The sequence below is a fragment of the Staurois parvus genome, unplaced genomic scaffold (assembly GCF_062004578.1).
Source record: "Staurois parvus isolate SC_StPar_1 unplaced genomic scaffold, SC_StPar_1.0 ptg000449l, whole genome shotgun sequence".
NCBI lineage: Eukaryota > Metazoa > Chordata > Amphibia > Anura > Ranidae > Staurois > Staurois parvus.
In genome coordinates, this window is record NW_028318245.1 from 458,327 (window position 1) to 473,908 (window position 15,582).

Below are 15,582 nucleotides of genomic sequence, written 5' to 3' on the forward strand. Positions count from 1 at the left end.
TAATTATGGAGCCATTTATCCAACCGTCCATCTAGAACCTCTGGTTTATAGACCGGATACATCCTAAATCTAGAACCATTTATCCAACCGTCCATCCAGAGCCATTTTTTTTTTGTCAAAGCTTAACCACTTGCCTACCAGGCACTTATACCCCCTTCCTTACCAGGCCAATTTTCAGCTTTCAGCGCTGCCGCACTTTGATTGACAATTGCGCAGTCATGCAACATTGTACCCATATGAAATTTTGATCATTTTTTTCTCACAAATAGAGCTTTCTTTTGGTGGTATTTAATCACCACTGGGCGCTTTACTTTTTGCGCTATAAATTAAAAAAAGTGCAAAAAATTTGAAAAAAAAAAAAAAGTTTGTTTCTTTTATAAAATTTTTCAAACAGGTATTTTTTCTCCTTCACTGATTTGCGTTGATGAGGCGGCACTGATGGGCACTGATAGGCGGCACTGATGGGCACTGATAGGCAGCACTAAAGGGCACTGATAGGCAGTACTAATGAGGTGGCACGGATAGGCGGCACTGATAGACAGCACTAATTAGGGGTCACGGATAGGCGGCACTGATATGCAGCACTGATAGGCGGCACTGATAGGTGACACTGATGATGGGCACTGATAGACGGCACTGACTGGCATCACTTCTGGGCACTGACTGGCGGCACTGACTGGCACAACCCCTGGGCACTGACTGGTGGCACTGACTGGCAGCACTGCTGGGCTGCACTGGTGGGTGGCACTGGTGGGCAGCACTGGTGGGTGGGCACAGGTGGGTGGCACTAGTGGGCACAGGTGGGTGGCACTGGTGGGCACAGGTGGGTGGGCACAGGTGGGTGGCACTGCTGGGCACATGTAGGTGGCACTTCTGGGCACAGGTAGGTGGCACTGCAGAGTGGCACAGGTGGGTGCACTGCTGGGCACAGGTGGGGGCACTGCTGGGCACAGGTGGGGGCACTGCTGTGAATGGGTGGGCGGGGCTAGTGGGCGCACTGCTGGGCGGAAATTGCGGGTGTCACTGCTGGGCACCGATCATCAGGGCACTGATCATCAGTGCCCTGATGATCGGTGCCGATCCCCGCTCTGACAACTGCCGGTTCTCGGCAGTACATTCCTCACGATCTGACAGCGTGAAGAAAGTGCAGCCGAGAACCGGCACTTGCATTTCCCTGTGATCAGCGTGTCATTGGACACCGCTGATCACGTGGTAAAAGGCTGGTGGGATCGGCCTTTCACCACATCACGTGATCAGCTGTGTCCGTAGGACACAGCGATCACGGAGATCGCCGGGTGCGCGCCCCCTGGGGCGCGCAGGAGAGCGCGTTCTGGGAGGACGTCATATGACGTCCACTCAGAACTGGCCGGCCGCGGTGAAGCCGTCATTCGGCTATGCGCGGTCGGCAAGAGGTTAATTGAACAAAATGAAGTTAGAAGCTGATTGGTTACAATGCACCGCTGTACCAGATTTTGCAGTCAGCCCCACTGTCTTTAATACAATATAGGAAGCTGTATGAGATGTCAGAACTATGGAGGAACTCTGAGCAGAAACAATGAATCCCAATACAGTCCTGATAATTCTCGGCCTTTTATATCTATAGAAAGGCGTGTCCTGTATTCATCACATGACCACATCAATAGGAATGGACAGGGGCCAAATTCTTATGACTGAGAGGATATTAGACCTCACCCTGGAGATCATCTACCTTCTGACCGGAGAGGTGAGGAGGATTCTGGGAGGTCACATGACATCACTCTTGTCTTAATTGTTTGGATCAGTGAGGAGGATTCTGGGAAGTCTGTAGAGATAATTTTTCATTCCCTCTTTACACAGGATTATAAAGTAGTAAAGAAAAAATCTGGTGAACCAATAACACCCAGGACATCACCCATCACAGGGCCTCCACCTCACTGCCTGACAACAGAGGGAACCAGTGCCAAGAAGGTTCTAGAAGTCACCAAGAAGATGATGGAGCTGCTGACAGGAGAGGTGAGCGGTGCCGGGAATTCTGGGACATTCTCCAGTAACAGACAAGGGATGTGTCTGGATGGTGACTGTATCATTGTGTGTGTCAGGTTCCTATAAGGTGTCAGGATGTCACTGTCTATTTCTCCATGGAGGAGTGGGAGTATTTAGAAGGACACAAGGACCTCTACAAGGACGTCATGATGGACAATCAGCCGCCCCTCACATCACCGGGTAAGAGGAGACTTTATTGGAAAGAAGAGAGCAGTACGGAGGCTCCACCTAGATCCCCCATCATCTGATAAACACATAGAAACAATGGATTCAGTCAGTGTGTGTGTTTCCTACAGATGGATCCAGTCATGGGAACCCACCAGAGAGATGTCCCCGTCCTCTGTATTTCCAGGATTCCACACAGGAAGGTCGCATCATCCTTCACCATCATCAGGTAGATGGATCCAGTCATGGGAACCCACCAGAGAGATGTCCCCATCCTCTGTATTCCCGGGATTCCACACAGGAAGGTCACACCATCCCTCACCATCATCAGGTAGGTGAATCCAGTCATGGGAACTCACCAGAGAGATGTCCCCGTCCTCTGTATTCTCGGGATTCTACACAGGAAGGTCACACTATCCCTAACCATCATCAGGTAGATGAATCCAATCATGGGAACCCACCAGAGAGATGTCCCCGTCCTCTGTATTCCCGGGATTCCACACAGGAAGGTCGCATCATCCCTCACCATCATCAGGTAGATGGATCCAGTCATGGGAACCCACCAGAGAGATGTCCCCGTCCTCTGTATTCCCGGGATTCCACACAGGAAGGTCACACCATGTCTCACCATCATCAGGTAGGTGAATCCAGTCATGGGAACCCACCAGAGAGATGCCCCCGTCCTCTGTATTCCTGGGATTCCACACAGAAAGATCACACCATCCCTCGCCATCATCAGGTAGATGGATCCAGTCATGGGAACCCACCAGAGATATGTCCCGGTCCTCTGTATTCCCAGGATTCCACACAGGAAGATCACACCATCCCTCACCATCATCAGGTAGATGGATCCAGTCATGAGAACCCACCAGAGAGATGTCCCCGTCCTCTGTATTCCCCGGATTCCACACAGGAAGGTCACACCATCCCTCACCATCAGCAGGTAAAGAAGTCTAAGCTATAAGAGGATATTCTTCTATGTGATCTCCTTTTTTCTTTCTATAAATATCTTCTGTCATCTTTGGGGTTTAGGGTGAAAAACTGAAAAACATCAAAGTTGAGGTTAAAGAGGAAGAAGAAGAGACGTTGGTGAGTGGAGATCAGCGGTCTATGGAAGAGGGGAAGAAGATTATGAATAATAAACAGAAGGAATCTTCTCTTCATGTAAACTCAAGTAAGTAAAACACAAGTAGCACCTTCTAGGTAGATAAGCTTTGTTATTTTGTTAGATAAAGGCTGGGTAGCAGCCTGGGATGAGTCAGCCTGAGAGTGAGGTAGGGAGTACACCTTAGGACACTCTGGAAGGCTCTACAGGTCAGGGCTTCTGGAGCCCTCCCACCCTTGCAGAAACACTGAGAACTTATTGGAAGAGGGGCAGAGGAGGACAATATTTGAGGGAACCTGGCCAATCCACTGGGAAGAGGCTAGGCTTGGTGACCAATGCCAACCCTTAAGTGTGGCAGAGCCTGGGGGGTGTTATTGTGAGCCGGGTGGAAGATGGACTGAGAAAAGGCTGGAGTGAGGAGCCTGGGAGAGGAACCTACCTATAGGAAGGATCTCCACTGTCCCACCATCTCCTAGGGAGGATAACCTCTCAGCAGGGCAGGAGCCAGCCCAGCGAAAGGCCTGAGTCAACCACCAACCCACCAGGCTAACAGATCAGGACAGCCTCTCTGGGCCAGATAAAGGGAGAGGGTGGACAGGTGCAAGACCCAACTAGTTCTCATCTGGGACTACTTAACTATTAGCTCTTGGAATCTCTTGCCCAGGGATACCCTCAGTGCAGCTGGGTGAAGAGGAGGATTCATCCAGGGTCTGAGGATGTACAACGAGGGGACTTCAGTGCTCCTTAAAAGAGACAGTGTACAGGTTGCTAACAAGTTTGTCCTCAAGTTTGCAAATCCTCGGGCATCCCATATACCCCTAGACCCCATCCAAGTTGTTAACCCCTTAATAAAAACAACTAAAATCCAGCTCAAGGACTGTAGTACTGCCTCCGAGTGTGTGAAGATGTGGAAAAATGTGTGTTGGACCCTGAGGGGGTAGTACTACACACACCAAATGTAGAAACAGTTTATATCTGTGTTTTGAGAAAAACGATTTATATCCATTACACTTTTAGAAAAATAGGTAAAATACAAAAGGTCCATGTCTGCACCTTAATATAGATTATGTCCTCAACAAATGAGGAGGAGATACTGTACACCATATGAAAGGTCCATCTCCATTCCTCAATATAACGTCATGTTCCCAACAAATGAGGAGGAGATACTGGACACCATATGAAAGGTCCATCTCCATTCCTCAATATAATGTCATGTTCCCGACAAATGAGGAGATACTGGACACCATATGAAAGGTCCATCTCCATTCCTCAATATAACGTCATGTTCCCAACAAATGAGGAGATACTGGACACCATATGAAAGGTCCATCTCCATTCCTCAATATAATGTCATGTTCCCAACAAATGAGGAGGAGATACTGGACACCATATGGAAGGTCCATCTCCATTCCTCAATATAACGTCATGTTCCCAACAAATGAGGAGGAGATACTGGACACCATATGAAAGGTCCGTCTCCATTCCTCAATATAACGTCATGTTCCCAACAAATGAGGAGGAGATACTGGACACCATATGAAAGGTCCATCTCCATTCCTCAATATAACGTCATGTTCCCAACAAATGAGGAGGAGATACTGGACACCATACGAAAGGTCTATCTCCATTCCTCAATATAACGGCATGTTCCCAACAAATGAGGAGGAGATACTGGACACCATATGAAAGGTCCATCTCCATTCCTCAATATAACGTCATGTCCCCAACCAATGAGGAGGAGATACTGGACACCATATGGAAGGTCCAACTCCATTCCTCAATATAACGTCATGTTCCCAACAAATGAGGAGGAGATACTGGACACCATATGGAAGGTCCAACTCCATTCCTCAATATAACGTCATGTTCCCAACAAATGGGGAGGAGATACTGTACACCATATGGAAGGTCCATCTCCATTCCTCAGTTTAACGTGATCTGGTTTGGACTCGTAGTTTGGTGTCATAATTGCTCCCTATACAATACCAGAGCTTTCTGAATCTGTTGAGTTCCGTACCATCATGTATGACTCCTAAATGTAAGACATAAAACATTCCTATAACATTTTCCAGCAGATGAACATTGCACACAAAGCCGGAACACCTCTAAGGGACACTTAATTTCATCTCCAGATCATAATGCAGAAGATGATGTCTTCACAGAACCTTCTCCTGAAGATCACCCCATTACTCATAATAGACATCACAGACTTCACCATCTGGAGAGATCAATGGACCCCTCTAGTCCCAAGGAATCTTCTCATGAATCACAGACTGTTACTCCAGAAAGACTTCTAAAATCTCAGAGTGCGGATAAATCAACAGATCTATGTAATTCCAAGGAATGTCCTTCAAGCCATGAAGGATTCCCCCTAGGAAGGCATTCATTCAGTCAAAACAGAGACCTTGTGCACAGAAAAAGTCACAGGAGCGAGCGTCCTCATTCATGTTCAGAGTGCGGGAAATGTTTCACACGGAAATACCACCTTGTTACACACCAGAGAATTCACACGGGTGTGCGTCCTTTTTCATGCTCCGTGTGTGGGAAATGTTTCACTAGTCAAAGAAATCTCATTAGACACGAGAGAAGTCACACAGGTGAGCGTCCCTACTCATGCACAGAGTGCAGGAAATGTTTCGCTGAAAAGGTAAACCTTCTTCTGCACCAGAGAAGTCACACGGGTGAGCGTCCTTTTTCGTGTTCAGAGTGCGGGAAATGTTTTAGCCAAAAAGGAAACCTTCTTCAACATCAGAGAATTCACACGGGGGTGCGTCCTTTTTTGTGTTCAGAGTGCGGGAGATCTTTCGCTACAAAAGGAGAACTTGTTCCGCATCAGAGAAGTCACATGGTTGAGCGTCCTTATTCATGTTCAGAGTGCGGGAAATGTTTCAAGACAAAAAGCAACCTTATAAGACACCAGAGAAGTCACGCAGGTGCGAGTCCATATTCATGTCCAGAATGCAGGAAATGTTTCAGACAGAAACAAAGCCTTCTAAACCATCTGAAAATTCACACAGGGGAGCGTCCCTTCTCATGTTCAGAATGCGGAAAATCTTTCATTGCCAAAGCAAACCTTCTTGAACACCAAAGAACTCACACAGGTGTGCGTCCTTATTCCTGTTCAGTGTGTGGGAAAGGTTTCACCGTGAAAGTAAGCCTCCTTACACACCAGAGAACTCACTCCGGTGAACGTCCTTATTCGTGCTCTGAGTGCGGGAAATGCTTCTTTGACAAAGGAACCCTTCGTAAACACCAGAGAAGTCACAAGGGCGAGCGTCCTTTTTCGTGCTCAGAGTGCGGGAAATGTTTCACTACAAAAGGTGAGCTAGTCCAACATCAGAAATATCACACGGGCGTGCGTCCTTATTCGTGCTCGGTGTGTGGGAAATGTTTCACGGCGAAAGGAAACCTTCTTAGGCACGAGAGAAGTCACACGGGCAAGCGTCCTTATCCGTGCTCGGCGTGCGGGAAATGTTTTACTGCGAAAGCAAACCTTCTTCAACACCAGAGAAAGTCACATGGCTGAGCGCCCTTTTTCATGTTTGATGTGTGGAAAATGTTTTAGAAAAGACTATTTTGAGAATTTACGACCGGAAGTGCCATTTTTCCTGCTAAGAGTGTGGGAAATGTTTAAAATATATAAACGTGTAATGAAATCTAACGATCGGCTGCTGAGGTCGTTGACAAAAGTGTGGCGGAATTTCACTTCCATTTATAAACGGGTAGAGCCCGACCAAAAGGGGGGCATTTCAGTTCCTTTTTTAAAGGCTCAATGGATGAGACCGGTTCCTGGCTCTCCCCCCCCCCCCCACACTATTGGGGGTCCCCTCAGGCTCCATGGATGAGACCGCTTCCTGTCTCTCCCTCCCAGCCCCGCCCCCTATTGGGGGTGCCCTCAGGCTCAATGGATAAGACCAGTTCCTGGCTCCCTCTCCCAGCCCCCCCCCCATTGGGCATGCCCTCAGGCTCCATTGATAAGACCGATTCCTGGCTCTCACCCCTCCTTCAGGCTCCATTCACACGTGTGCAACTTCAAAATTGCGCAATTTTCATTACGACTTTTTGCAGTGCCACTTCGGATGAACGCCATTTTGGCTTTGACCACGGATGATGGTTTGTGCTGTACAAAATCGCACGCGAGTCGCACGTAACGCCATTCAGGCGTGATTCTGGAGGGATTACATTGAAGTCTGTGGCCCTCGAGTCGCATGAAAGTCATGCAGGAACTACTTTCCGGACTTGTAGTCTCACAGACATGGAGGGTAATCATGGGGGGACCCAGGGGGCGACTTGTCATGTGACTTTGGACCCCAGAGTCGCCTGAGTGAGAATGGGCTGTCATTCTTCTTTTTGCATTCACCACAGCAGGGGAGACTGGGAGCTGAGACCCAGCGATTGTGGATGGTAACCACGTGAGGGCCACATGTACCGGGAAAGGAAGTGGTTAGCCATCTTATGGAATATTGGGCAAGTATGGGAATAGTTAGAGAATTGTTTTTATAGGTTAGTCTTTGCCGTTACATACACTATATTGCCGGAAGTATTGGGTCACCGGCCTTTCCACACACATGACCTTCAATGGCCCCCCAGTCTTAGTCTGTAGGATTCAATATTGAGTTGGCCCCGCCCTTTGCAGCTATAACAGCTTCAACTCTTCTGGGAAGGCCGTCCACAAGGTTTAGGAGGATGTCTATGGGAAGGTTGGACCATTCTTCCAGAAGAACATTTGTCAGGTCAGGCACTGATGTCGGGGGAGGAGGCCTGGCTCACAGTCTCCGCTCTAATTCATCTCAAAGGGGTTCTGTGGGGTTGAGGTCAGGACTCTGTACAGGACAGTCAAGTTCCTCCACCCCAAACTGGCTCCTCCATGTCTTTATGGACCTTGCTTTGTGCACTGGTGTGCAGTCATGTTGGAACAAGAAGGGGCCATCCCCAAACTCCTCCCACAAAGTTGGGGGCATGAAATTGTCCAAAATGTTGCCTTAAGAGTTCCCTTCACTGGAACTAGGGGGCCAAGCCCAACCCCTGAAAAACAACCCCACACCATAATCCCCCCTCCACCAAACTTTACACTTGGCACAATGCAGTCAGGCAAGTACCGTTCTCCTGGCCAAAGCCAAACCCAGACAGGTCTATCAGATTGCCAGACAGAGAAGCGTGATTGGTCACTCCAGAGAACATATCTCCACTGCTCTAGAGTCCAGTGGCGACGTGCTTTACACCACGGCATCCGACACTTTGCATTGCACTTGGTGATGGAAGGCTTGGATGCAGCTGCTCGGCCATGGAAACCCATTCCATGAAGCTCTCTATGCACTGTTGTTGGGCTCATCTGAAGGCCACACCAAGTTTGGAGGTCTTTAGCTATTGACTCTGCAGACAGTTGGCGACTTCTGCGCACTGTGCGCTTCAGCATGCGCTGACCCCGCCCTGTCATGTGACGTGGCCTACCACTTGGTGGCTGAGTGGCTGTTGTTCCCAGTTGCTTCCACTTTGTTATAATCCCACTAACAGTTGAGCGTGGAATATTTAGTAGCCAGGAAATGTCACGGATGGACTTATTGCACAGGTGACCACCTATCACGGGACCACGCTTGGAGTCACTGAGCCCCTGAGAGCGACCCAGTCTTCCACCAATGTTTGTAGAAGCAGTCTGCATGCCTAGGGGCTTGATTGTATACACCTGTGACCATGGAGGGGATTGGAACACCTGAATCACATGATATGGGGGGGGATTGGAACACCTGAATCACATGATTGGGAGGGGATTGGAACACCTGAATCACATGATATGGAGGGGATTGGAACACCTAAATCACATGATTTGGAGGGGATTGGAACACCTGAATCACGATATGGAGGGGATTGGAACACCTGAATCACATGATTGGGAGGGGAATGGAACACCTGAATCACATGATTGGGAGGGGATTGGAACACCTGAATCACATGATTGGGAGGGCGGGGATAATATTTTTGGCAATATAGTGTATTGTTCTTTTTTTTTATTGCAGTAGCTGGCTTTTCATTGGTCCAGCCAATGTATAATTATTAATTTTGCTTTTACTTATACAAGATTTGATTTGGTTTTTTCGTCCATTCTGACTTTTTTTTTTCAAATAAACAAGAAATCTCCACACTTTACAATATTCTGTCTCTGAGTCCTGATTTGTTCTTTATTACAATAGACCGCGCCTCTTCAATGTCTGGTGATTGGAATGTGATCCGTTTATAGAGTCTTCCATCGGGGTTTTATTAGTGAGATGGAGAGTGCAGGAGGTCCAGGTCCACACTTGTGTCAGCTGATATCCATGGAGCCGCTACAAACACCACATAGAACCTTCCCATCACCGCCATCTTGGTTCTCCTCCTCATGGGAAGGGATAGGGGGATATGATCTCCATGTATAATACATAAGGGGGGGGGGGGTATGATCTCCGTGTATAATACTTAAGGGGGGATATGATCTCCATGTATAATACATAAGGGGGGATATGATCTCCATGTATAATACATAATGGGGGATATGATCACCGTGTATAATACATAAGGGGGGATATGATCTCCATGTATAATACATAAGGGGGGATATGATCTCCATGTATAATACATAAGGGGGATATGATCTCCATGTATAATACATAAGGGGGGGGATATGATCTCCATGTATAATACATAAGGGGGGATATGATCACCGTGTATAATACATAAGGGGGGATATGACCTCCATGTATAATACATAAGGGGGGATATGATCACCGTGTATAATACATAAGGGGGGATATGATCTTCATGTATAATACATAAGGGGGGATATGATCTCCATGTATAATACATAAGGGAGGATATGATCTCCGTGTATAATACATAAGGGGGGATATGATCTCCATGTATAATACATAAGGGGGGATATGATCTCCGTGTATAATACATAAGGGGGGATATGATCTCCATGTATAATACATAAGGGGGGATATGATCACCGTGTATAATACATAAGGGGGGATATGACCTCCATGTATAATACATAAGGGGGGATATGATCACCGTGTATAATACATAAGGGGGGATATGACCTCCATGTATAATACATAAGGGGGGATATGATCTCCATGTATAATACATAAGGGAGGATATGATCACCGTTGTTGGATTTTTAGACACATATAATACTTCTTCTAGTGTCTTGAGGCGATTATGAATGAAAGAGCCATTGAAATAAAAAAATGAAGTGTGACTTTATTCTATCACACAATGGTGTAAAATAACAATGTAAAGCGTATTATGAGCAGTTCCATGTAGATAAAACTACTGTAAAATGACAAGCAAACGTTTAAAACAAAGTCACCATTATCTGTCATGGCTGTCCTTGCCATGTGCGATTCTCACGTCCTTGTCCAACACAGAGTCCGAGAAAGAAAGAGCCGGACGTGACGTTAATGATGATCTCTTGTCTTGCAGCACCTGTTCCAGCATCTCATCCGTGTGTGTACGTGTATGTCAAAGTGTCAATATTAGTGTGTGAGTGAGTGTCTCCTTGTCCGTTCTCTCATGCACTTTTAAGAGGCAAATGTACGTCATAGTTAGTGATCTTAATATCTTCTATGGAAAGTATTACTGCTTAGCAAAGCCATTTCATATAAGGAAAAGATGCTATACATATGATGTTTGATGGACAGGAACATATGTATGCTGATGTACCAATGATGTAACCCTTAGCTATATATTTAAAAGATAGTATAGCTTAAGAACATATCAATGTATAATCACTAAACTATATATGTATCAGTGTTAGAAACGTATACTAAATACAAACAAATACCATTAAAATACGTAATGTAATAGTAAGTCACTTCTAATAACCTTGACATAACTATCAAATACTTCTATGCCTAAATATAGTATACTCAACCTTCAATTGGTATATCCTATTTCAGCTTAACTTGTATATCTTTTGGTCTCAGCTATAATTGAAGAATAGTAAATACTACCATTTGTCAAAGACCACTTACACATATTAATATTAATTATGACTAATCATAAAAACCAAATATTTTGCAAGCTTGCCATCAATATAAATGCCGAATCATAATTTAGATTTAACAACCGTGTATAATACATAAGGGAGGATATGACCACCGTGTATAATACATAAGGGGGGATATGATCTCCATGTATAATACATAAGGGGGGATATGATCTCCATGTATAATACATAAGGGGGGATATGATCTCCATGTATAATACATAAGGGGGGATATGATCACCATGTATAATACATAGGGGGGATATGATCTCCATGTATAATACATAAGGGGGGATATGATCACCATGTATAATACATAAGGGGGGATATGATCACCGTGTATAATACATAAGGGGGGATATGATCATGTATAATACATAAGGAGGGATATGATCTCCATGTATAATACATAAGGGGGGATATGATCTCCATGTATAATACATAAGGGGGATATGATGTCCATGTATAATACATAGGGGGGGGATATGATCTCCATGTATAATACATAAGGGGGATATGATCTCCATGTATAATACATAAGGGGGATATGATCTCCATGTATAATACATAAGGGGGATATGATCTCCATGTATAATACATAAGGGGGGATATGATCTCCATGTATAATACATAAGGGGGATATGATCTCCATGTATAATACATAAGGGGGATATGATCACCATGTATAATACATAAGGGGGGATATGATCTCCATGTATAATACATAAGGGGGGATATGATCACCATGTATAATACATAAGGGGGGATATGATCTCCATGTATAATACATAAGGGGGGATATGATCACCATGTATAATACATAAGGGGGGATATGATCACCATGTATAATACATAAGGGGGGATATGATCACCATGTATAATACATAAGGGGGGATATGATCACCATGTATAATACATAAGGGGGGATATGATCACCATGTATAATACATAAGGGGGGATATGATCTCCATGTATAATACATAAGGGGAGATATGATCACCATGTATAATACATAGGGGGGATATGATCACCATGTATAATACATAAGGGGGGATATGATCACCGTGTATAATACATAAGGGGGGATATGATCACCGTGTATAATACATAAGGGGGGATATGATCATGTATAATACATAAGGAGGGATATGATCTCCATGTATAATACATAAGGGGGGATATGATCTCCATGTATAATACATAAGGGGGATATGATGTCCATGTATAATACATAGGGGGGGGATATGATCTCCATGTATAAAACATAAGGGGGATATGATCTCCATGTATAATACATAAGGGGGATATGATGTCCATGTATAATACATAAGGGGGATATGATCTCCATGTATAATACATAAGGGGGATATGATCTCCATGTATAATACATAAGGGGGATATGATCTCCATGTATAATACATAAGGGGGGATATGATCTCCATGTATAATACATAAGGGGGGATATGATCACCATGTATAATACATAAGGGGGGATATGATCTCCATGTATAATACATAAGGGGGATATGATCTCCATGTATAATACATAAGGGGGATATGATCACCATGTATAATACATAAGGGGGGATATGATCTCCATGTATAATACATAAGGGGGGATATGATCACCATGTATAATACATAAGGGGGGATATGATCTCCATGTATAATACATAAGGGGGGATATGATCACCATGTATAATACATAAGGGGGGATATGATCACCATTTATAATACATAAGGGGGGATATGATCACCATGTATAATACATAAGGGGGGATATGATCACCATGTATAATACATAAGGGGGGATATGATCACCATGTATAATACATAAGGGGGGATATGATCTCCATGTATAATACATAAGGGGGGATATGATCACCATGTATAATACATAAGGGGGGATATGATCACCATGTATAATACATAAGGGGGGATATGATCACCATGTATAATACATAAGGGGGGATATGATCACCATGTATTATACATAAGGGGGGATATGATCTCCATGTATAATACATAAGGGGGGGATATGATCTCCATGTATAATACATAAGGGGGGATATGATCTCCATGTATAATACATAAGGGGGGATATGATCTCCATGTATAATACATAAGGGGGATATTATCTCCATGTATAATACATAAGGGGGGATATGATCACCGCGTATAATACATAAGGGGGGATATGATCTCCGTGTATAATACATAAGGGGGATATGATCACCATGTATAATACATAAGGGGGGATATGATCACCGTGTATAATACATAAGGGGGGATATGATCACCGTGTATAATACATAAGGGGGGGATATGATCTCCGTGTATAATACATAAGGGGGATATGATCATGTATAATACATAAGGGGGGGATATGATCTCCATGTATAATACATAAGGGGGGATATGATCTCCATGTATAATACATAAGGGGGATATGATCTCCATGTATAACACATAAGGGGGATATGATCTCCATGTATAATACATAAGGGGGATATGATCTCCATGTATAATACATAAGGGGGGATATGATCTCCATGTATAATACATAAGGGGGGGATATGATCTCCATGTATAATACATAAGGGGGGATATGATCTTCATGTATAATACATAAGGGGGGATATGATCTCCATGTATAATACATAAGGGGGGATATGATCACCGTGTATAATACATAAGGGGGGATATGATCTCCATGTATAATACATAAGGGGGGATATGATCACCATGTATAATACATAAGGGGGGATATGATCTCCATGTATAATACATAAGGGGGATATGATCACCATGTATAATACATAAGGGGGATATGATCATGTATAATACATAAGGGGGGATGTGATCATCATGTATAATACATAAGGGGGGATATGATCACCATGTATAATACATAAGGGGGATATGATCTCCATGTATAATACATAAGGGGTATATGATCTCCATGTATAATACATAAGGGGGGATATGATCATGTATAATACATAAGGGGGGATATGATCTCCATGTATAATACATAAGGGGGGGGATATGATCTCCATGTATAATACATAAGGGGGATATGATCTCCGTGTATAATACATAAGGGGGATATGATCACCATGTATTATACATAAGGGGGGATATGATCTCCATGTATAATACATAAGGGGGATATGATCTCCATGTATAATACATAAGGGGGATATTATCTCCATGTATAATACATAAGGGGGGATATGATCACCGCGTATAATACATAAGGGGGGATATGATCTCCGTGTATAATACATAAGGGGGATATGATCACCATGTATAATACATAAGGGGGGATATGATCACCGTGTATAATACATAAGGGGGGATATGATCACCGTGTATAATACATAAGGGGGGGATATGATCTACGTGTATAATACATAAGGGGGATATGATCATGTATAATACATAAGGGGGATATGATCACCATGTATAATACATAAGGGGGGATATGATCTCCATGTATAATACATAAGGGGGATATGATCACCATGTATAATACATAAGGGGGGATATGATCTCCATGTATAATACATAAGGGGGATATGATCTCCATGTATAACACATAAGGGGGATATGATCTCCATGTATAATACATAAGGGGGATATGATCTCCATGTATAATACATAGGGGGGATATGATCTCCATGTATAATACATAAGGGGGGGATATGATCTCCATGTATAATACATAAGGGGGGATATGATCTTCATGTATAATACATAAGGGGGGATATGATCTCCATGTATAATACATAAGGGGGGATATGATCACCGTATATAATAATTAAGGGGGGATATGATCTCCATGTATAATACATAAGGGGGGATATGATCACCGTGTATAATACATAAGGGGGGATATGACCTCCATGTATAATACATAAGGGGGGATATGATCACCGTGTATAATACATAAGGGGGGATATGACCTCCATGTATAATACATAAGGGGGGATATGATCTCCATGTATAATACATAAGGGAGGATATGATCTCCATGTATAATACATAAGGGAGGATATGATCACCGTTGTTGGATTTTTAGACACATATAATACTTCTTCTAGTGTCTTGAGGCGATTATGAATGAAAGAGCCATTGAAATAAAAAAATGAAGTGTGACTTTATTCTATCACACAATGGTGTAAAATAACAATGTAAAGCGTATTATGAGCAGTTCCATGTAGATAAAACTACTGTAAAATGACAAGCAAACGTTTAAAAC

The 15,582-nt window shown here is 43.8% G+C and overlaps 1 protein-coding gene across 1 annotated transcript in view; it reads left to right on the plus strand.

Annotated features, from left to right (window-relative positions):
• The window catches only part of LOC149453202 (uncharacterized), a 29,748-nt gene extending 22,790 nt beyond the window's left edge, over nt 1–6,958 (plus strand). Inside the window, exons 3-6 of the mRNA XM_089688222.1 lie at nt 2,079–2,202; nt 2,319–3,130; nt 3,220–3,361; nt 5,368–6,958. Of these exons, the coding sequence (XP_089544348.1) occupies nt 2,079–2,202; nt 2,319–3,130; nt 3,220–3,361; nt 5,368–6,818 (2,529 nt within the window). The 3' untranslated portion in view covers nt 6,819–6,958. The remainder of the gene's footprint in view (nt 1–2,078; nt 2,203–2,318; nt 3,131–3,219; nt 3,362–5,367) is intronic.
• The last annotated feature ends 8,624 nt before the right edge of the window (nt 6,959–15,582 follow it).